General features: G+C 39.5%; 1 protein-coding gene across 2 annotated transcripts in view; it reads left to right on the forward strand.

Moving 5' to 3' along the window:
- Positions 1–22,403, forward strand: part of CFAP70 (cilia and flagella associated protein 70) — a 119,445-nt gene that overhangs the window by 53,917 nt on the left and 43,125 nt on the right. For both annotated transcript variants that reach the window (XM_008064281.2, XM_021715661.1), the window contains 10 exons: positions 1,114–1,275; positions 1,429–1,509; positions 3,593–3,684; positions 12,580–12,640; positions 13,078–13,272; positions 15,825–15,956; positions 19,165–19,290; positions 20,454–20,587; positions 20,706–20,821; positions 21,009–21,233. In XM_008064281.2, the coding sequence (XP_008062472.1) occupies positions 1,114–1,275; positions 1,429–1,509; positions 3,593–3,684; positions 12,580–12,640; positions 13,078–13,272; positions 15,825–15,956; positions 19,165–19,290; positions 20,454–20,587; positions 20,706–20,821; positions 21,009–21,233 (1,324 nt within the window). The remainder of the gene's footprint in view (positions 1–1,113; positions 1,276–1,428; positions 1,510–3,592; positions 3,685–12,579; positions 12,641–13,077; positions 13,273–15,824; positions 15,957–19,164; positions 19,291–20,453; positions 20,588–20,705; positions 20,822–21,008; positions 21,234–22,403) is intronic.

Here is a 22,403-nt window from a genome sequence, read left to right on the forward strand (position 1 = left end):
GTTCCAGCTACTCGGAAGGCTGAGGCTGAAGGATTGCCAGAGCCCAGCCGGTCGAGGCTGCAGGGGCCGGGAGCGGCCACTGCACTCCAGTCTAGATGACAGAATGAGACTCCAACTCAAAAAAAAAAAAAGAAAGAAATATAGTAATTATGGTACAGGTGGTAAGATTGTGTGTGATTTTTGGTATTTACAATTTTTATTTAATATTGTATTGTCTTTTTAATAGCTTTATTATAGTATAATTCACAAATAAACTACATATATTTAAAGTGTACAACTTTAAAGTTTTGACATATATATACATCTGTGAAACTATCACAACAATCAAGATAATGAACATATGCATTACTTCCCAAAGCTTTCCTATGCCATCTGTTATCTTTCTCCCACCTCTGTCCACTCCTCTTCTCTTCCCGCCCCCATTTTTTGTCTTGCTTTTTTCATTTGACATAAATTATTTTGAGAATCATCCATGTTGTTTAATTTTAAAACTGTTGTTTATTTCAAAAAAATTTTTAAGGAAAAAAATTGTAAGATTCCTATCCAGTCATTTATCTATAGTTTGAATCTTTGCATACAAAGGTTTTACTTTGAACTTTAAACTTGCCTTATTCTTTCAGTTACCACTGATAGGTCAGTAGTGACTAGACAGATAATTATTTCTTGTATAGAAATGAATTATAACACTTAAAAGTTCATTGGAAATTACATATCAAAGATTAAAATCATTCTGATGTCCGGGCTCAGTGGCTCAGCCTGTAATCCCGCGCCTTTGGGAGGCTGAGGGGAGTGGATTGCCTGAGCCCGCAGGTTCGAGACCCACCTGGGCAACTTGGCGAGACCTCATCTCTGCAATAAATCAAAAAATCAGCCGGGTGTGGTAGCGCATGTGTAATTCCGGCTACTCGGAAGGCTGAGGCGGAAGGATCGCCAGAGCCCAGCAGGTCGAGGCTGCGGTGGCCGGGAGAGACAGTCTGGGCGACAGAGTGAGACTTCAACTCAAAAAAAAAGAAAGAAATTATGTGGAAAATTACATTATTAAAAAAACATATGGGTTTCTTTTAAGTGGATCTCATTTGCCTACAATTCATTACATTTTTGGTTTCTTTTCAGACCAAGTGTTTATTCAGCTTGTTCCGGGATATTGGCCATCATAATAATAAAATAGGAGGAATTAATTCTCCACTGTCCAAACAAGTTGTTTCTAAGAATCTGAAAGAAGATAAAACAGTCAAAGAAAAGGATATAGATGGAAGGCCGAGGCCTGGGGATGTGGTAGGTTGCTGAGAAGGTGATGATGTACATTGCAGAAGCTTGCACTGATTTCTCATTTGGTTTGCAGTTTGATGCAATGTAAGAATCATTGTTCCTGCTGTTATGAAGACCATGTAAGAATTCAGTTTCTGAGTTGTGTTCATTTTCTTTCAGCAAGCACCTAGTATCAAATCTCAGAGCTCGGATACTCCTTTGGAAAGTGAACCCCTTCTAAGCAACAATCCAGAAGGACAGGTAACTGTGCATAAAATTTTGGTAAATTAAGGTTAAACACATCAAACCTTTACTGAGAAAAGCAATGAAGAAAGAAAATGCTTAGGGCAGGTTATTAGTTGCCATCCCATATTTACCTATAACTAGTTTATGACTTTGGGGAAATTTTTTTATCTTGTTGAGACTGCGAAATGAATTAACTTTAAGGTCCTCTCTAGCATTAAAGTTGTATGTCTTGTATTATACTGTTAAACACTATGAGGGATGCAAAGATGCATCATCTGCAGCATTTATCCATCTACCCTCAGGAAACTCAGCCATCTGGTAGGAAGAAGAAACAGACAGTACCTATTGACTATAATAAATACATGAATGCTGTAATAGAGGTTCAAATAAAAGTTCTGTGTGGGTTCAGAGGAGACAAAGATTGATATATATTAGGTTAGGACAGTCTCAGGGAAGTCTTCACGGAAGAAGTAGTATCCAAACTAAGTAGTGAACGATGAAGAGAACTCTTTGTTAGATTAAAGATGAAGGGAGAGGCGTTTCAGGGCCAAGGAACAGCTTGAGTCAAGACACAGAAAGAATTTGCAAGAGCAGAATTTAGGGTACATCAATTAATCCTGTGTATGGTATTTAGAGGAATGAAAAGAAAGGAGAGATTCTAGAAAGAGGTGAGAAAGAAGAGAGAGGCTGAGTCAGGTTATGGAAATACTTGAAAGGTTTGTTTTAAAGTTTGGACTTTATTTTATATCTGTTGAGAAACAATTGAATTTCTTGGAGACTCACATCAAAGGTTTTTAAATGGGCCAGGGACAGTGGCTCCCAGCACTTTGGGAGGCCGAGGCGAGAGAATTGTCTAAGCCAAAGAGTTCAAGACCAGCCTGGGCAACATGGCAAGACCTCATCTCTACAACACATAAAAAAGCTTGCTGGGTGAGATGGTGTGCACTTGTGGTCCCAGCTACCTGAGAAGCTGAGGCGGAAGAATCACTTGAGCCTAGGTGGGTAAGACTGTAGTAGCTGTGATCATGCCACTGCACTCCAGCCTGGGCAACAGAGTGAGACTCCAACTCAAAAAAAAAAAAGGTTTTAAGCTTACATAGAAATAGGACTTCGTATGTGTTTCAGTCTGGAATTCTTATAAGGATTTGAAAAAAGGAGATCGAAAGTGGAGTAGGGTATCGTACAGATGAATGTTGATGACAGTTTGACTTAGGGCAGAGGTTGTAGCAAAAAAGAAAGTCGGAAACCTGCAGAGGCAAGGTATTTGGAATTGAGAAGCTTTGTGTGTATTGATGAAGAAAAGTTAAAGATAACTCAAGTTTCAAGCCTCAGTCTCTGGAAGGATGACAATGCCATTAAGAAAAAAGTCAAAAGAGAGATTGATATTGGGGAATTTGGACACATTGTAGTTAGGATTCTGGCAAAAATCTGAGAAGTGTTCTGCGGTCAGAGCTGGTAGGTAGCAATGAGGAGATTGAGTGGGAATGTAAGAATGTAAGTTAAACAGGGTTTCAGCTGAGGTAGAGGTCCAATAATAAAATTGAAAGCCCTTTCCGCTAAGATATAACTACGGTTAAGGCCGGGCTTGGTGGCTCAGTCTGTAATCCTAGCACTTTGGGAGGGCGAGGCAAGTGGATTGCCTGAGCCCTCAGGTTCGAGACCAGCCCGGGCAACTTAGCAAGACCTCATCTCTACAATCAAATGAAAAACAGGTGGTGGTAGCATGTCTGTTGTTCCGGCTACTCGGAAAGCTGAGGCAGAAGGATCGCCAGAGCTCAGCAGATCAAGGTTGCGGTGGCCGTGAGCATTCGTGCCACTGCATTCCAGCCTGGGTGAAGGAGTGAGACTCCCAACTCAAAAGAAAAAAAAAATCATAAGGACTAAAAAAAAAAAAAAATTCATAGTTAAAGAGATAACCACTGTTGCGATATTTCTTTTCAGTTATTTTTCCATAGAATATTTTAATAGTTTAGATCACGCTTATATGTAGTTAAACATGCAGTTTTCTCACTTATATTGTGACTATTATGTTACTAATTTTTTTCATAAGTATGTTTTTTTCCTGGAAATAACAAATGACAAAAAAATGTCATTACAGCAATATGTAGAAGCAGGGACATACATTGTATTGGAGATTCAACTCGACAAAGCCTTAGTTCCAAAGCGAATGCCAGAAGAGTTGGCCAGAAGGTATGTAGCAATGGGTATCATACTTGTTTTGCACAATTTGGGCATAAATAAGAGGAAATCAGATTATCTCTACAATTGTAATTTCTCTGGGCTAAGCAGCATTTTTCTGGTTTTCCAGATGAAATTTTGTTATCGTTGTTTCCTTATTACAATAGCATCATGTACTCAGTACAAAAAAAAAAATCTTAGAAAATCAAGATGAGCAAGAAAGTATATAAAAACACAAAGATTTCTGCTCACCTAGTAATAACTACTTTTTTTTATTTTTATTTTTGAGTTGGAGTCTCACTCTGTTGCCCAGACTGCAGTGCAGTGGCACACTCACGGCTGCCCCAGCATCGACCTGGTAGGTTCAGGCGATCCTTTCACCTCAGCCTTCCAAGTAGTCGGAACTACAGGCGCACGCTACCACGCCTGGCTAATTTTTGATTTATTGTAGAGACAGGATTCACCAAGCTGTCCAGACTGGTCTTGAACTCAGTGGCTCGGGCAATCCACTCGGCCTCCCAAAGTGCTGGGATTATAGGCTGAGCCACAGAGCCCTGCAGTAATTACTTTTAACACCTTGGTGCTATCCTATTGTACCATATTGCTTTGCTTGTGTGCCACTGGGAAGTTGTGCATTTTATTCAGTTCATTCACATACAGTTGTTTATAGTATTCACTCTATTTTTTTTTTGAGACAGGTCTTACTTTGTTATGCAGGCCAGAGTGCAGTGGCACAATCAGAGCTCACTATAACCTTGAACTCCTGAGCTCACGTGATCCTCCCACTTCAACCTCCTGAGTAGCTAGGACCTTAGTGCATGCCACCACACCTGGCTAATTTCTATTTTTATTTTGTAAAGACAAGACTTCATTATGTTACCCAGACTGATCTGAACTCCTGGCCTCAAGGGATCCTCCTGCCTCTGGCCTCTCAATGTGTGGGGATTACAGAGATAAGATACCACACCCAGCCCATAGTATTTTCTTATAATCCTTTTCATCCCTGTTTAAAAAAAAAAATGGTAGTATGTCCTCACTTTCATTTCTGATTTGAGTAGTTTAAATCTTCTCTCTTTCTTTTTTCTTTTTCTTTTCTGAGTTGGAGTTTCACTTTTGTCACCCAGGTAGAGTGCAGTGACATGCTCATAGCCACTGCAGCCTCAACTTGCTGGGCTCAGGCAATCCTTCACCTCAGCCTTCCAAGTAGCTGGGACCGTAGTAACACACCACCACAAATGACCTCAAGTGATTGCCCTGCTCAGCCTCCCAAAGTGCTGAGATTACAAGAATGAGCTACCAGACCCAGACTTTCTTTTTTTTGAGTTGGAGTCTCATTCTTCTTTTTTAATGTCTATGTTTAGAGCTGTATATTTCTTCTGAGCACTGATTTCACTGCATCTTATACATTTTGATATGCTCTTTTTTATTTTTGTCTGTTTCAAAGTTTTAGTATTTTAAAAATTTTCCTTGTGATTTATTCTTTGAAATTGGTTGTTTCGATGTGTTGTTTAATTAACATATATTTGTGAAATTTCCAATCTTCCTTCTATTATTGATTTTTAGTTTTTCCATTGTGACTAGAAAAGATACTTCACATGATTTCAATCTTTTAAGATTTAAGATTTGTTTTGGGGCCCATCTTAGGGTCTGTCCTACAAAATGGTCTGTGTGTACTTGAGAAAAATATGTATTAATTTATCATTTGATGGTGTGTTCTCTATATGTTTGTTAGGCCTAATTGGTTTATAATATTGTTCAGGTCCCATATTTCTTTATTAATCTCTGGTCAGGTTATTTTATCCATTATTGAAAGTAGGATATTGAAGTCTCTACTATTGTAGAACTGTTTCTCTCCCAAGTAAGTGATACCACAAGCATGCACCACCACTCCTGGCAAATTTTAAAAAATTTTTGCAGAGAGGTCTCACTATGTTGCCTAGGCTGGCCTTGAACTCCTGGGGTCAAGCAGTTCTCCCACACTGGCCTCCCAGAGTGTTAGGATTATAGGCATGAAACTGTGCCCAGTCTTCTTTTTTGTTTTTTATTTGAAAAAGTCAAACTTTCCTGTGTCTTTGTATTATTTGCAAGTTTTTATTGTTGTTGTTGAAAACTGGACATTTAGATACTATAAGGTGGGAACTTCAGAAGTCCAATTTTCTCCTTCCCCTAGGTTTGCTGTTCTTGATTGTTGAAGGTTTGACTTATGTTAGCCAATGTTTTGACTGAAATTTATTGAATACTAGGATATTGATATAAACAAATTAGAACAAAACAAAAAAACTTGCCGGCTTGTGAAAGGACTGTATATGCAAAGCATCCCCCAAATGCCAAAGGAGCTGAGAAACCAAAGAAGGAGGAAGACAGATCCAGCTTGTTGGTACAGAGTGATCCATTAGCGTCAGTTTACAGACAAAAGTGGGTCTTGGGCAGCCACATGATGAGTAGATCTCCTCACTACAACCCCCAAGACCTGGGGATTATATCTTTAGGAAAGTATGTGTGCTTTGGAAGGAAATGTGTTAGTGGCTATGAGCATCACAGCCTCTGATTTCTGCAGTAGTAGCAAGGGTTGTTTTGGAGGAAAAGTGAAACTTACAATGAATAGGTGTTCCTACATAAAACATAACGCATCAACTAGACATTTTGGATGTAATCCTGGACTTGGAGTTAGTGGATTCGCATTTAAAATAAAATAACTCTTGTCCCCACACTGCCTGTCTTTGCAGACAGCTTTTTGTTCCGAGGGCAGAGCCTTGTAACATTTTTACCCCTTAACCAGGATGATTATATTTCCACCTCAGCCTTTACTTCCTGCTTACACTGTCTATAAAATCATTTATTGATGAAATCTTAAGTTCTTCTCTGGTCTTTTTAGAGTATTCAATCTGTCCTGGGCATATATGTGGTTTCTGAATCCCCCAGTTTACACGAGTACTTTTTTTGTTGTTGTTGAGTTGGAGTCTTACCCAGTTATCCAGGCTGGACTGCAGTGATATGCTCACAGCCACTGTAGCCTCAACCTGCTGGGCTCAGGTGATCCTTCCACCTCAGCCCTCCAAATAGCTGGAACCATAGGCACGTGCCACCACATTCGGCTAATTTTTTTATTTATTGTAGAGACGAGGTCTTAACAACTTGCCCAGGCTAGTCTCAAATCCCTGGGCTCAGGCAATTCTCTCCTCTGTCTCCCAAAGTGTTGGGATTACAGGTAAGAGCCACCAGGCCCAACTCACTTGACTCAAGTAATTTTGAATGTTCTAATTTCCCAAAGAAACTCTAGCTTTTCCTCCCAGGCCTTAGGTGGTCTATTTTATGTCTCAACCATAATCTTTTGCCCCAAGCAGCTGCAGGGTTTTGATAATTGTACAATGTTTTTGAACAGTGCTTTTTCAGTCTGAGTAGATTTCAGTGCTTTTCCACTCTGAGTTAGGAGAAACAGAGATGAATGTCTTGCGTCCGTCCTTCAGCCTGGAAACCCAGGCTGCCATCTTCAAGACTGCTGCTGAGCTGCAAATCCAATAGGGCAAGAGCAAGTAAAAATGCCACAAAGCTTTCCTACTGTTTTTTTTTTTTTTTTGAAAGCAGGATTTATTGAGAGGACAGAAAAGCTCCCACAGTGGGAGGAGACCCGAGGGGGTTGCCCCCTACTGTTTTTATATTGCCTTTTTCTTGTTTCAGTATTCTCTTGGTTGCTATAAACCTGTGGCTGTTTTTCAGCATTCTGAAAGTTGATTCTGCCAGTTTCTGGTTGTTTTTTAAAAGTTTCTTTGAAGGGATGGGAGTTTAATCTGCCATTTTGCCGAAGTCTGGACTTTAACCTCTTGGTGCGAGCATGTTCAAAGAAGGATGAAAGGAAATGGTGGCTTTCACCTTGGAGACTATTTACTTTGCACACTTTAATAAATATCTCTAAATTGCCTTCCAAAAAGTTTATCACTCTACAAATGATGTATGAGACTACTGTTTATCAACACATAATTTTTTATTTTGGTGTAGAAAGTTTTTCATTTTAATTATAATTCACATTATACTTTGTTTTTTTGTGAGTTGGAGTCTCACTCTGTCGCCTAGACTGGAGTGCGGTGCACCGCAGCCTCGACCTGCTGGGCTCCGGCGATCCTTCCGCCTCAGCCTTCCGAGTAGCCGGAATTACAGGCGCACGCTACCACGCCCGGCTCATTTTTGATTTATTGTAGAGATGAGGTCTCGCCAAGTTGCCCAGGCGGGTCTCGAACCCGCGGGCTCAGGAAGTCCACTCACCTCAGCCTCCCAAAGGGACAGGATTACAGGCTGAGCCACCAAGCCCGGCAGAGACTTTTTTTTACACATTTTTTAGTCATTAGAAGTTTCCTTTTGAGAATTACCTGCTTATAGCGGCACATTTATCTTTTGTTTGGTTTTGTTTCTTTTTTTGAGAGAGAGAAAGAGAAAGGGTCTTGCTCTGTCACTGAGAGTGGAGTGCAGTGGCGTGATCTTAGCTCATTGCAGCTTCCACTACCTGAGCTTAAGCAGTTCCCCACCTCAGCCTCCCGAATAGCTGGGACTACAGACTTGTGCCACCATGCCCGGCTAATTTTTTTTTTTTGTAGATTGAGTCTTGCTGTGTTGCCCAGGCTGGTCTCAAATTCCTACATTCAAGCAATCCTCCCACCTCAGACTCCCAAAGTGCTGAGATTACAGACATAAGTCACTGTACCCAACCGCACATTCATCTTTTAGAGAGTTCTTAAACTTAAATTTTTGCATTTAGCCATAAAGAAGGACAAACATATGGACTTCACAGCAACTTGGATGGATTTAGAATCTCTCTTACTCAGTGATCTATCACAGAAACAAAGAACGGAGTACCATATGTTCTCACTAATAAATGGGCCTTGAACAATTATCCTAATACTATAAGAAAGGGATTGGCAGTTGAGGGAAACTGGGGGGGAGGGAATACCTCATCAACAAGGGTACCTGCATAATCAACTTTTGTATACCTAACCCTGAATTGTACCCCACATCTTTAAAATAAAATAAAAATTTTAAAAGTGAAAAAAATTTTTTTTTGCATTTAGCCCTTTTCCAAAAACAAACAGAATATTTACCATAAATGACATATATAAAACGAGGTGATAATCTAGAAATAGTTAAAAGCTCAAAACCATGGAAACAAAAAGAGAGGCAATGTTAAATAGAGCTCTCATGAGTAAGCTTCAAATCTGAGCTAACAAAATGAGAAGCCCTGTTAGTTACATAATTCTAATCGTTAAAGGAGGAAGCACACTAGTGGGAAAAGAGAACATAGTTTTTCTTGGCATTAAATTCTAAAACAGATTTCTCATTCAGGCTCCTACATAGGGAATACTGAGTGACAGAATAACAGCATCCTAAATGAAAGTTTTCCACCAAATATAGAGGTAAGCGTTTTTGTTTTGTTTTGTTTTGTTTTGTTTGAGTTGGAGTCTCCCTCTGCTGCCCCAGCTGGCATGCAGTGGCACACTCACAGCCACCCCAGCGTTGACTTGCTGGGCTCAGGGGATCCTTCCACCTCAGCCTTCCAAGTAACTGGGACTATAGGCGTGTGCTACTAGCCCGGCTAATTTTTTGATTTATTGTAGAGATGAGGTCTTGCCAAGTTGCCCAGGCTTTTCTCGAACCTGTGGGCTTGGGCAGTCCCCTCACCTCAGCCTCCCAAAGTGCTGGGATCATAGGCTTGAGCCACCAAGCCCCGTCCAGAGGCAACTTTTATGACCTGTGTCTCCTGAGACTTTTTATTCATTTAGTTTAACTATATATGTAGTACTTCTAAAATTATGCTTATACCAATGTTTAAATATTCTTGGACTTTTTGGGTGAGCTATATGTTTTTTCTTTGGCTGTAGGAAGGTGGTAGGCAGATTTACCCACCAAGTTAGTTCAAGTGATGATATTATAGAACAAAAGCTAATTAGAATGGCAATGGTAGAAAATTGTACCGAATACTCATAAAAGATTATTTGCCTTTGGTTGCTGGCTGAGACATGTGAATATCAAATTGCTAAATCTATATCACTTTATAAGAATATATAAATTTAGGCCAAGGTCTGTGGCTCAGCCTATAATTCCAGCACTTTGGGAGGCCAAGGCAAGTGGATTGCCTGAGCCTGGGGTGTTCGAGATCAGTCTGGGCAACTTGGCAAGACCTCGTCTCTACAGTAAACAAAAAATTAGCTGGGCCTGTAGTTCCGGCTATTTGGAAGGCTGAGGCGAAAGGATTGCCTGAGCCCAGCAGGTCGACGATGGGTTGGCCATGAGCATGCCACTGCACCCCAGCCTGGGTGACAGAGTGTGACTCCAACTCAAAGATAGATAAAAATAAAAGCTTTGACCAGGCTCGGTGACTCAGCCTGTAATCCTGCGCTTTGGGAGGCCGAGGTGAGTGGATTGCCTGAGCCCGCGGGATCGAGACCCACCTGGGCAACTTGGCAAGACCTCATCTCTACAATAAATCAAAAACTAGCCGGGCGTGGTAGCACACACCTGTAGGTCCAGCTACTCAGAAGGCTTAGCCAGAGCCCAGCAGGTCGAGGCTGCGGTGACCGCGAGCAGCCACTGCACTCCAGTCTGAGTGACAGAGTAAGACTCCAACTAAAAAAAAAAATAAATAAAATAAATAAATAAAAGCTTGTATTGAAATATATTTTACATACCATATACTTTATCCATTTCAAATGTACAATTCAGGCTAGGTGTGGTGGCCCATGCTTATAATTCCAGCACTTTGGGAGATCAAGGCGGGAGGATCACTTGAGGCTTAGAGTTCCAGATCATCATGGGTAACATAGCAAGACGCTGTCTTTACAAAAAGTAAGAAAAAAAAATTAGCCTGGAGTCCTAGCTACTCTGGAGGCTGAGGTGGAAGGCTCACTTGAGCCCAGGAGTGTGAAGTACACTGAGCTATGATCACCCCACTGCACTCTAGCCTGGGCAATAGGCAAGACTCTCTCTCTAAAGAATAATAAATAAATGAATAAATAAAGGGTAAAATTCAGTGGTTTTTAGTATATTCACAGAATTGTGCAGCCATCACCATAATCAACTTTATAACATTAGCATTACCCCCCAAATTGAAACCCCATATAAATTAGCAGTCACCTTCTATTTTCTCCTATCATGCCAACCCCTCTGTCCTTACTCCCCAGACCTAAGCACCCACATATATCTACTTTTTATCTTTATAGATCTGCCAATTCCTTCAGGTTTGAGTTGGTGTTTAGATTTAAAAAAAAGATTTTCCAACTCTGGACATTTCATACTAATGGAGTCACGCAATTTGTGGTGACTGGCTTCACTGATCTAGCATAATGTTGTCAAGATTCATTTGTACTGTGGCTTGTATCAGTACTTCATTTTTTATTGCCAAATAATATAACATTGTATATGTAAGCCATATTTTGTTTTTCTACTGAGAAGTTGATGAACATTTGTACAGTTTATTCTTAATACAGCATTCCAAAATGATTGCATTAAAATGGAAGTCAACACATCTAACGCCTCTGCTCAGAAATTACCAGGACTTCCCATTATACTCACTGCCCCTGCCATGGCCACACATTCTGTATGTGTCTTGCCCTCACTCTTTCAGTCCATCCAAACTGGCATCCTTGCTGTTCCTCATACATGCAAGGCACATTCTTGCAGTAAGGCCTTTATTCTTGCCATTCTCTTGCCTGAAATGTCCTTATCCTGGGTATTTACCTGACTTGTTTTCCTAACTTCCTTCAGCTCTTTACTTAAATGTTATCATCTCATTGAGACATTCCCTGGTGAGACAGGCTCCCACATTCCATCACCTCCTGACCCCAACACAGTCTGTTGCCTTTCTGCATTATTTTCTCCATGGCAGATATTACTAGCATATTTCTCTTAATTACTTATCTTGTTTATTGTCTTTCCCTACTAAGATGTAAGCTCCAATTAGGGCAAGAATTTTTGTCTTTTTTTGTTTAATACTCGATTCCCAGACCTAGAAAATATCTGGGACAATAGGCAATCATATATATTTTGAATGAATAAGTGAATAACATTGTCTCTGGAGAGGAAATTAGGAGGCTGAACAAGGCTGAAAGGAAATATTTACTGTATATTGTTTCATACCTTTAAAATTTTAGATCCTATGAATATATTACCTATTAAAATAAATAGAATTACAATTAGTAATTATGAATAGAGGTGTACAACTACATAGGGCATAGTAAAAAAAAAAAAAGGATTTTGTGAGTTTGGTTGTGGACTTCAAGGCAGTACAATATATTTAGCTGGAATCAGAAACTATAGAAGAGCTATAATTTAATAGATTTTAGGATCTTGTAAGGTCTCCTGAAAATGGAAGGTAGAAGTTTTGGCATAAGTAATTTGACAGTGACAAAATGTGTTTTTTTATTCATCTTAAATTTTAGTAGCATTATTGTAATTTAATATAATCCTCTAAATTATGACCAAGAATACACCTAGATGGAGAGGGAAGAAAAACTTTCACTCGCCTATACCACCCAGATTTACAAATCTTTGTGTTTTCAGAGACTCTACTGAGTGCCCCTAAAATCATGGCACCCATTTCTTTCCAGACTTCTAGTCAAACAGCCCTTGTGTACAACAACAGGTTTTAAAAATGCATAGGGGTACTGCCAGGCCTCAAATTAGCCAAAAGTATAACTTAGATATTTTTCTGAGGAGCTGCTTCCTGGATTCCCTCACAGCCATATACTGTGCTGGGGTTCAGATCTAGTGTTTTACATGAGAGAATAGCACAGTGCTCAAGGGCAGTGGGGGAACAGACCTCATAGCTTCCTCACCCAGATTCTTCGCAGGTGGGATATAAGAAAATATAAATGTGCAGATAATAAAGTGTTTTTTGTTTTGTATTTATTTTTCCTGGTACAGGGTTAAGGAAATGATTCCTCCAAGGCCTCCCCTTACCCGTCGGACAGGAGGAGCTCAGAAGGCAAGTGCCAAAGCCAAGGGGAAACTATAAGTAATAAGATGTTTATGTGCATGCATTCAAAAATTGCAGAAGTGTTTCAGTTTGATGATGTCCCACTTGTCTATCTTATATACCCAATCCTGGTTTGTACCCCACATCTTTAAAATAAAATTTTATATATATATGAAAATCACAGGGGCTTTTTGATATGTTTTCCATAAGGGGTGAAAACTTGTTGAAGTTTTACATATTTTCATTCCTAGTTCCATTTGTGATCAGTGGCTTATAGTGAATAGCAGACAATGTTTAATCTTTGGCTGATGCTCTTTGAGCTGGGAAGAACAGGGGAGTTTATATCTAAAGTATTATCGAACATAAAACCAAATCCAGTTGTAGACTTTCAGTCCATGGTCTTGATCTCTTTAAGCCTCTTTACCAAATGTTTTGTATTTTCTTAGGCGGTGAGTGACTACCACATGCAGATCAAGAACATTTCTAGGGCCATTCTGGATGAATATCATAGAATGTTTGGAAAGCAGGTGGCCAAACTGGAGAGTGATTTGGATAGTGAAGCCCTGGAAGAGCAGAAGTGTCAGCTCAGCTATGAACTTAATTGCTCTGGAAAATACTTTGCCTTCAAAGAACAGCTCAAGGTAAAACATTCATTTATTTAATTATGCTGTGGGCTTTTATGGAGCACTTTAGCATTTTTTTCATCTGGTTAATTCAGCTCTATTTCTATCTCTCTTGCTCATAGTGCAAAGAACTAAGTTCTCTATGATAAAATGTCAGGAGACATTCCATTCCTGCAGTCTTGGAATGGTTTAGTATCCATTCTGATTGTGAGCTTTTCAGAAACTGATTTTTGGTTGGACGTGGTAATCCCAGCACTTTGGGAGTCTGAGGCAGGAGGATTGCTTGAGCCCAGGATATTTGAACATAGAGTAGTATCCAGCAAAGTCCAGCCTGGACAACAGAGCGAGACCTCATCTCTACAAAAAATACAAAAATTAGCCAGGCATAGTGGCATGCACCTGTAGTACCAGCTACTCGGAAAGCTGAGGCAGGAGGATTGCCTGAGCCCAGGAGGTTAAGGCTGTGATGAGCTATGATCGTGCTAGTGTGCTCCAGTCTTGGTGACAGCATGAGACCCTGACTGAAAGAAAGAAAGAAAGAAAGAAAGAAAGAAAGAAAGAAAGAAAGAAAGAAAGAAAGAAAGAAAGAGAAAGGGAAAGGGAAAGGGAAGGGGAAAGGGAAGGAAAGGAAAGAAACAGATTCTTTACTTGAGGTCAGGCCAGATTTTGGACCAGGTTTCATTGTTTCTCCATCTGGTACTGACTTTATAACTAATTATCTCTGTCTCCCATCCAGATCTCTCCCTAGTCCCTAGAATCACTAAACTTTGAGAAATAGTTAACTTAATAATAATTTATTGAATAATAATGGCTAGCATTTATTGAGTGCTGTATGCCAGGTAAATTTGTTAATACTTAATATTTTACTAATTTAATCCTTATAGCATGAGATTAGTACTCCCCATTTCACAGATGACGAGATGCAACATTAGTTGGTTAAGTAATTTGCCCTAGGTCACAGAGATAGTAAAGGTCAAAGCTGGGATTCATATTCAGGCAGTCTTGCTCCAGAACTCATTTTCTTAACAGCTACACTATGCTGCCTCTTTGTGCACATTTACTACGTGCACTATACTAGACAAATACAAGGAAGGAACATGCAAGTAATAAAGTGAAAAACAGCTGATGCTCATGGGAGCAAGAGGGTATTCTCAGCAGGTGGTGTAATCATCTCTTGATTTAATTTCTGATTCTACCTTTACTAGCTGGGTGACCTTGGGCATGTGACTTTACCTCTATATGCCTCAATTTCTTTACCTCACAACAAAGGACATTATTAATATATATATTTTTTTGAGTTGGAGTCTCACTCTGTCACCCAGACTGGAGAGCAGTGGCCGCTCCCGGCCACTGCAGCCTCGACCTGCTGGGCTCCAGTGATCCTTTCGTCTCAGCCTTCCAAGTAGTTGAGCTATAGGCACGTGCTACCATGCCTGGCTAATTTTTTGATTTATTGTAGAGATGCAGTCTTGCCAAGTTTCCCAGGCGGGTCTCGAACCCGTGGACTCAGGCAACCCGCTCACCTCAGCCTCCCAAAAGTGCGGGATTACAGGCTGAGCCACTGAGCCCGGCTGACAATGCTAATATTAACACAAAGGGTCATTATGAGAATTAAATGATACATGCATGGATCGTGCTTAGTATAAAACCTGACAATATTACCTTAGGGAGAAAAAAGAAGAAGTTATCCTTGTCATAAAACATGCTATGTTTATATTTGCACTGCATTTTAAGCTTCTACATCTATTATTTCTCTTTGGTTTCTCAATCATCTTCCGACATAACAATACCAAATTACATATCCACTCAACAAATGAGGAAACTGAGGTACCAAAGTATAAAATAACTTATGAGGTTGTACAGTAGCAGCATTAGAAGTAGAATCTTGCCAGGTGTGGTGACTCAAGCCTGTAATCCCAGAACTTTGGGAGGCAGAGGCGAGAGGATTGCCTGAGCTCAGCGGTTTGAGACCAGCCTGAGCAACATGGTGAGACCTCATCTCTACAATAAAATAAAATAAAAAAATTAGCTGGGCGTGGTGGCACATGCTTGTGGTTCCAGCTACTTGGAAGGCTGCGGCAGAAGGATCACCTGAGCCCAGCAGGCCGAGGCTACGGTGGCCATGAGTGTGCCATTGCATTCCAGCCTTGGTGACAGAGTGAGACTCCGACTCAAAAACAAAATCAAAAACAAAAAAACTAGAATCCCATTCTTTGGACTCTCAGATGAGGCCTTTCTCCTTTTCTCCCTTGAACCATATGGCCCCATGAGAGACATAATACCTAAACCTAATGCTAAGATTTTCTTCAGCTGTATGACTCTCTTCACATGGTATGAGTTCTGCATTGCCACTGTGAGTGATGATAGTGATGTCAAGGAAAGAAGGGCTCATACAGAGTATGTTGATTGGGGGAAAGTCAGCGAGCCAATAGACTAACAGTCATTAGGGGTAAGAAATCAATTACCTTCTGAAGTTTTACTCAGTCTTAGACCAGAGGCCCTAGAGACACCTGTGCTATCAGCACGGTACTAGACTGTGATAACAGACAGATGACCTGTGTGTCTTACAGCATGCTGTGGTAAAGATCGTGAGAGAGAAATACTTGAAGACAACATCATTTGAAAGTCAGGAGGAACTGCAGACATTTATCAGTGAGCTCTATGTGTTCTTAGTAGATCAGATGCATGTGGCCCTAAACCAGGTAGGTGTCAAGAACTGAGAGCCCTTTCTTTTCTACATGGAGTATCTGGGCCTCCTATGAATGGTGTTGTTCTTCCTTCTGTTCTTTATTCAATTAATATTTATTGAAGTGTCTGCTCTGTGCTAGGTACTGAAGACACAAACATGAATAAGGGACTTCGGTCTAATTAATTTAAGACTAATTTTGGAAAGATCAAGGAGGTATGCTCTTCCAATTTTCTAGAAAAATATATTTCAGCCAGGCTCAGTGGCTCAGCCTGTAATCCCACGCCTTGGGAGGCTGAGGTGAGTGAATTGCCTGAGCCCGTGGGTCTCGAACTTGGCGAGACCTCCTCTCTACAATAAATCAAAAAATTAGCCAGGCATGGTAGCGCACGCCTGTAGTTCCAGCTACTTGGAAGGCTGAGGCGGAAGGATCGCTGGAGCCCAGCAGGTCGAGGCTGCGGTGGCTGGGAGTGGCCACTGCACTCCAGTCTGGGTGACAGAGTGAGACTCCAACTCAAATAAAATTAAAAAAAAGAAAAAGAAAAGAAAAATATATTTCATAACTTCCAAAACTGTGATGGATTTCTCAAAAACAGATCAAATAGGCTATGTAAATTATGAAATGAAAACTAGCATTGTTTATTCTGTTAACGTGTACGATTCTCATAGTTTTCTTTAAGATTATAAAAATGAAGAAAATTATGCATTTTCAGATATTTACCCAAATGGCGGTGACACTTCAAACATGACTTTTCTACTCGCCTAATAGCCTGCTCTACTCACTTGTCTGTTTATATTTGTACAGCTTGCACCTTGCCTTCATTTGCTTATTTTTATATGTATTCAGTTGTGGTTTTATTTGAAAACAATGACAAAAATCAGAGCATTTTTATTCCCCTGCTAGTCTCTAACCAGCTATGCATCCTGAAAACCTCTGTTCTATTTTCTCTTTACTTCATTTTTTTTTCTCTACAATCACTTTTTCTTACACTTTGTTCAGCCTTTCTGGAAAAGGTAGAACAGGAGTGTCCTATATCATAAGACTCAGAGAACAATTCTGCCTTGGGCATAGATAATTTGGATGATTTGATTTGGAAAGCATTTGAGAGTTGAGCATGAGCAAAATACATTTTGATTTTTTTCCCTTAGTAGCACTTGGAAGCAAGAAATTGAATATTTTACACTGGGGTATAGAATAATCAGGTTTACATTTGCTAAAACACTCTGATCACATTATGAAGGATGCATCAAAGGTGGTAAAACTGGTGATATTAGCTTGTTATTGCATAATAAGGAGGAAAAAAGTCAAAGATTCTTTTTTTTTTTTGAGTCTCACTCTGTTGCCTAGACTGGAGTACAGTGGCATGCTCCCGGCCACCGCAACTTTGACCTGCTACGCTCCGGCGATCCTTCCTCCTCAGCCTTCCAAGTAGCCAGAACTACAGGCGTGTGCTTCCATGCCTGGTTAATTTTTAAAAAAAAATTATTATTGTAGAGATGAGGTCTTGCTAAGTTGCCCGGACGGGTCTCAAACCTGAGGGCTCAGAGAATCCACTCACCTCGGCCTCCCAAAGTGTTGGGATTACAGGCAGAGCCACCGAGCCCGGCCCAAAGATTCTTAAGTTAAAGGTTTACTGACTGGCCAATTGATGTTAACCATTCAGTGCTTCTTGGTTGTCACTAAAAAGAAAAGAAAAACATTAACTAGGCCATGGAACACAATGTAAGTAAATTTCGTGGGAGGCAGATGATGTTGAATTCACTTTTTTTTTTTTTTTTGAGTTGGAGTCTCACTCTGTCACCCAGACTGGAGTGCAGTGGCCGCTCCTGGCCACCGTAGCCTCGACCTGCTGGGCTCCAGCGATCCTTCGGCCTCAGCCTTCCAAGTAGCTGGAACTACAGGCTCGCGCTACCATGCCCGGCTAATTTTTTATTTATTGTAGAGAGGAGGTCTCGCCAAGTTGCCCAGGTGGGTCTCGAACCCGCGGGCTCAGGCAATCCACTCACCTCAGCCTCCCAAAGGCGCGGGATTACAGGCTGAGCCACCGAGCCCGGTTTGAATTCACTTTTGAACATTGAGTCTAGTGGGGTTTTGCTCAAGAGAGAGATCTGGGCTAGAGATGAGATTTGAGGAGCCTTGGTATATGGATGCTATGGTCATAGATAAGACTACCTGAGAAAAACATGAGTAAAGAGAGAAGAGAACTGACAGTAGAACCCTAGGAAACTCCAGCTTTTAAGAGAAGGATGAAAAAATTGAAGGAGACAAGTAGAATTGTTAAAGAGGCAAAAGAACAGAAGACTTTGGTGACACAGAAGCAAAGGGAAAAGAACTTTAAGATAAAAAGATAATCAACAGTGTCAAATACTCCTAGGAATTCATGAAGAACAAATCTGAAAAGTTTTCATTGGATTTGGCAATAAGGAGGCCGTTGTTAATCTTTACATAGCAATATCATTGGGTTAATGGGGGGATTCAAATTATGAATTGAGGAGTAAATGAGCAATTAGGAAACAGGTGAATATAATTTCAAGTTGGACGATGAAGGAAGAAAGTGGAAAAGAAGTAGCTAGAAATTAGAGGGATTTTCTTTTTAAGATGGAAAAAGCACATTCACAGTTTGGGGAAGGCAGTCAGCAGAGTGGGAGAAGTTGAAAATTGAGGAAAGAGTGGGGATAATTGATGGCAAGCCAAGGGTATACAATTGGGAAAGAACCAATAATTTAAATGAAAGATTAGTTTTGAAACACAAAAGGATACATTGAAACTATAGATCTGACTTCCAAAGCTTTTACCCTTATTGTCCTGCTTTCTCCATGTTTAAAGACCCTAGTTAGTATTTGCCAACCTTTTTCAAGTCATGGCACCAAAAGATGGTAATATTTTTCCTATACACTAGAGAAAATGAAGTAAGCTGTTTGCTATCAGAAGTGACCTGCATGGGGACTCTGACTGCTCTGAGGGTTAAAGCAGTTATTTCTGCCCTAAGAAATTCTTACTCACTTTTATGAGCACAGATTGTTGGCATTTTGATACCTTAGCTACTCCTTCATACTTGATACTTCTCTTTTGGTTCGCTCTTGCTCTCTTTATTGACAAGACTGTGAGAACCTTCAATATCATTTTAGACATCGTGACTCGCTCTCACATCTGATCGATGCTTATAAAACCTCTCTACTTGTAATTGCTTCATTTGTCTGTCTAACATCTTGACGTTGACAAGACCATGCCAGATGATGTCCAAGGCACTATTCCAACCATTCATACAAGCAGTGATCAGCTTCGACTTTTTGCATTTGAAGCAGAAGTCAATGAGAACTTTGAAATGGCAGCAGTGTATTATAAAGAGGTAATCCAACATCGTCCCAGAGATTGTTGTTACTGTTATTATGAAATATGTGTATAATAAACACTAGTTTTTGATTGTTTAAATTCAAACTTGATTGGTAAAGGGTAGGAACATAGAACAATAAAACAGAAGAGAACAAAAATAGTCTTTTAAATAGTGTTAGAACATTTGCCAAAAAAATAATTAAGCTAAACCTTAAACAGTTTACAAAAGTCAACTCCAAATGGACCATATATGTAAATGTAAAACATAAAACTATAAAACTTTTAGAAGAAATATAGGAGAAAATCTTGACCTAGAGTTAGATAAAGAGTTCTTAGATATGATACCAAAGCATGATTGATCAAAGAAAAATGCGATGAATGGAACTTCATCAAAACTAAAAACTTTTACTCTATGGAAGACATAAGAGAAAGAAAAGTATGGATTAGGAGAAAATATTTGTAAAACATATATATATGACAAAGGATTTATATCCAGAATATAAAAAATATAAATAACTTTCACAATTCAAAGTTATTAGTGTATAAGCACTTGTTTGAGTACCTGTTTTTAATTATTTGGGCTATAAATCTGAAAAAAATTGCTGGAACATATGATAATTCTGTAACTTTTTGAGGATTTTCAATAGGATTTTGATAAGGATCACACTGTATCTGTAGATTGCTTTGGGTAGTATTGACATCTTAGCAATATTAAGTCTTTCAGTCTATGAACATGGATATCTTTCCATTTATTTATGTCTTTGCAATTTTTATGGTTTTCATCTAAGATGCTTTTTCCCCATATTTATAGATAAACTTATATTTGCCTTCCCAGTACTATAGCAGAAATTATTGTATATGGTTGATATACCATAAAATGAATCTTTAGGCTGCCAAGGTGTTAGACAAGTCTAGGGGAACCAGAATATTAACTCTAGGAAGTTAATTGAATTGTTGATTCAATTTTTAAATTATTTCAAAGCTTTTTTCCCCCTAACACCTACTAAAAGCCAGACAGTAATTGTGTTAGGTGTTTGGAATTTAGAGGTAAGCAAATAGGATGTCATGATCTCTTTTGTAGAATTTACAGTATTTATAGAGCGTTTACTGTGTGATGGTATATGTCTTAAAAATGAGACATAGTGTCACAATAGCTCTCCTGATGCTTTGTGTGCCTAGAGGTTGGCTCGTGAGTCCCAGAACCTGGATCACTGGCTGGACTATGGTGCTTTCTGCCTTCTAACCGAAGACAATATTAAAGCACAAGAGTGTTTTCGGAAAGCTCTTGCCCTCAACCAGAATCACATCCACAGGTATTGAGAGAAGGGAGATGAGGAATGAGCAGGAAGAAGCAGCTAAGCTTCTATGTGAAATTGGTTCCTAAGTGTGACATGGGCCTTGTTGTTAGCTATGTTGGTGGTCTCTTTTCAGCTTGCTGCTTTGTGGTGTCCTGGCCGTCTTGATGGAGAACTATGCGCAAGCAGAAATTTTCTTTGAGGATGCCACTTGCTTAGAACCAACCAATGTTGTAGCCTGGACTTTGCTTGGTATGGCATTTTCCTGTGATCTGAATGTGTTTTGTTTTTTTCATTATAAGAGTCTCTAGTTCTCTTTTTACTCTTCAACGGCTCATCATGAAATTCTTGAACTTTGATTAAAATATGGGAAAAGTAAGTGAAATATTGCAATGATGTTAAGAAATCAGTCATATTATTTCAACATCTTTTTCCTCAGGTTTGTACTATGAAATTCAAAACAATGATATTCGAATGGAAATGGCATTTCATGAGGCCTCAAAACAGCTTCAAGCACGAATGCTTCAGGCACAAGTAACAAAGCAAAAGAGCACTGGTACTGTAGAGTACATTGAAGAAGGAGGGAAGATAGATTCCAGTTTAGACCCTTGGGGAATCACAACTGGTTCTTCTGCAACAGCAATCAAGATGGAAGCGCCAGCAGGTAGGGTCAGGGAATGAAGGTAATGAGTGACTATCGGGAAAACTATAGTCAGGCTTGATGGTTGGCATCTGTAATCTCAGTACTTGGGAGGTTGAGATGGGAGGATCACTTGGACCCAAGAGCTCGAGTCTGCAGTGAGCTATAATTGTGTTACTGTACTCCAAGCTGAGCAGAGTAAGACTCCATCTCTAAAAAAATTTTTTAATAAAAAAAATTATTGGTCTTGAGAACAGGAGCTGGCACACAGTAAATATTTGTTAAATGAATATGTGGAGTTTTGAGTTATTTCAGGGATGCCAGGAGAGACTCCTTACTTTTAAATATTTCCTCATTCATATGATTGGTGGTCTGAAGCTTCTACTGTATTCAGTTTTTTGAAACTTAAAGAATTTACTGTCTTTAAAAGGGTACTATTCTAGCAGAGTAAATTTCTTTCTTTTTCCTCTACTCCATGTAAAGTCCTTCTCTGTGATTCTTAAATTTGTTTGTTTATTTATGAACTGCCTTTTCTTCCTCTGGTCTTTGTTGCCATTTTCTTTTCTTCCAGTTTAGGAAATAAATCATTCTAATGTGTTTTGTATGTGTTTTTGTATGTGAGTTTTATTTTGCATGTATGCATACCTTTAACATTTTGTCTAGGACAACCAGTGATCTGCTTTCTGTCACCATGAGTTTGCATTTTCTAGAATTTCTAGAATGAAATAGAATTGCATAGTATGTACCCTTTTTTGTTTGACTTTTTTCACTAAGCATAATTACTTTGAGAATCAACTACAGTATTTCCTATTTCATCCATTTTTATTGCCAGATAGCATTCCATTGTATGGAAATATCACAATTGTCTATTCACTTGTTGATAGATATTCATGTTCTTTCTAGCTTGGAACTATTAAAATAAAGCTGCTATGGACATTCATCTACAAGTCTTTGTATTGATATATATATGCTTTCATTTCTCTTAGAAAAATACTTAGGAGTTGAATGACTGGGACCATGGATTATTTAGCAGAATGCTTTTTATTTCTATATTTGAGAATTTTTCCAGATATCTTTGCTTTTGATTCTAATTTATTTATTTATTTATTTTTGAGTTGGAGTTTCACTCTGTCACCCAGACCAAGTGCAGTGGCTGCTCCCAGCCACCGCAGTCTCGACCTGCTGGGCTATGGG

The sequence above is a fragment of the Carlito syrichta genome, unplaced genomic scaffold, assembly GCF_000164805.1.
Source record: "Carlito syrichta isolate Samal-C Ts95f unplaced genomic scaffold, Tarsius_syrichta-2.0.1 Scaffold307258, whole genome shotgun sequence".
Classification (NCBI taxonomy): Eukaryota; Metazoa; Chordata; class Mammalia; order Primates; family Tarsiidae; genus Carlito; species Carlito syrichta.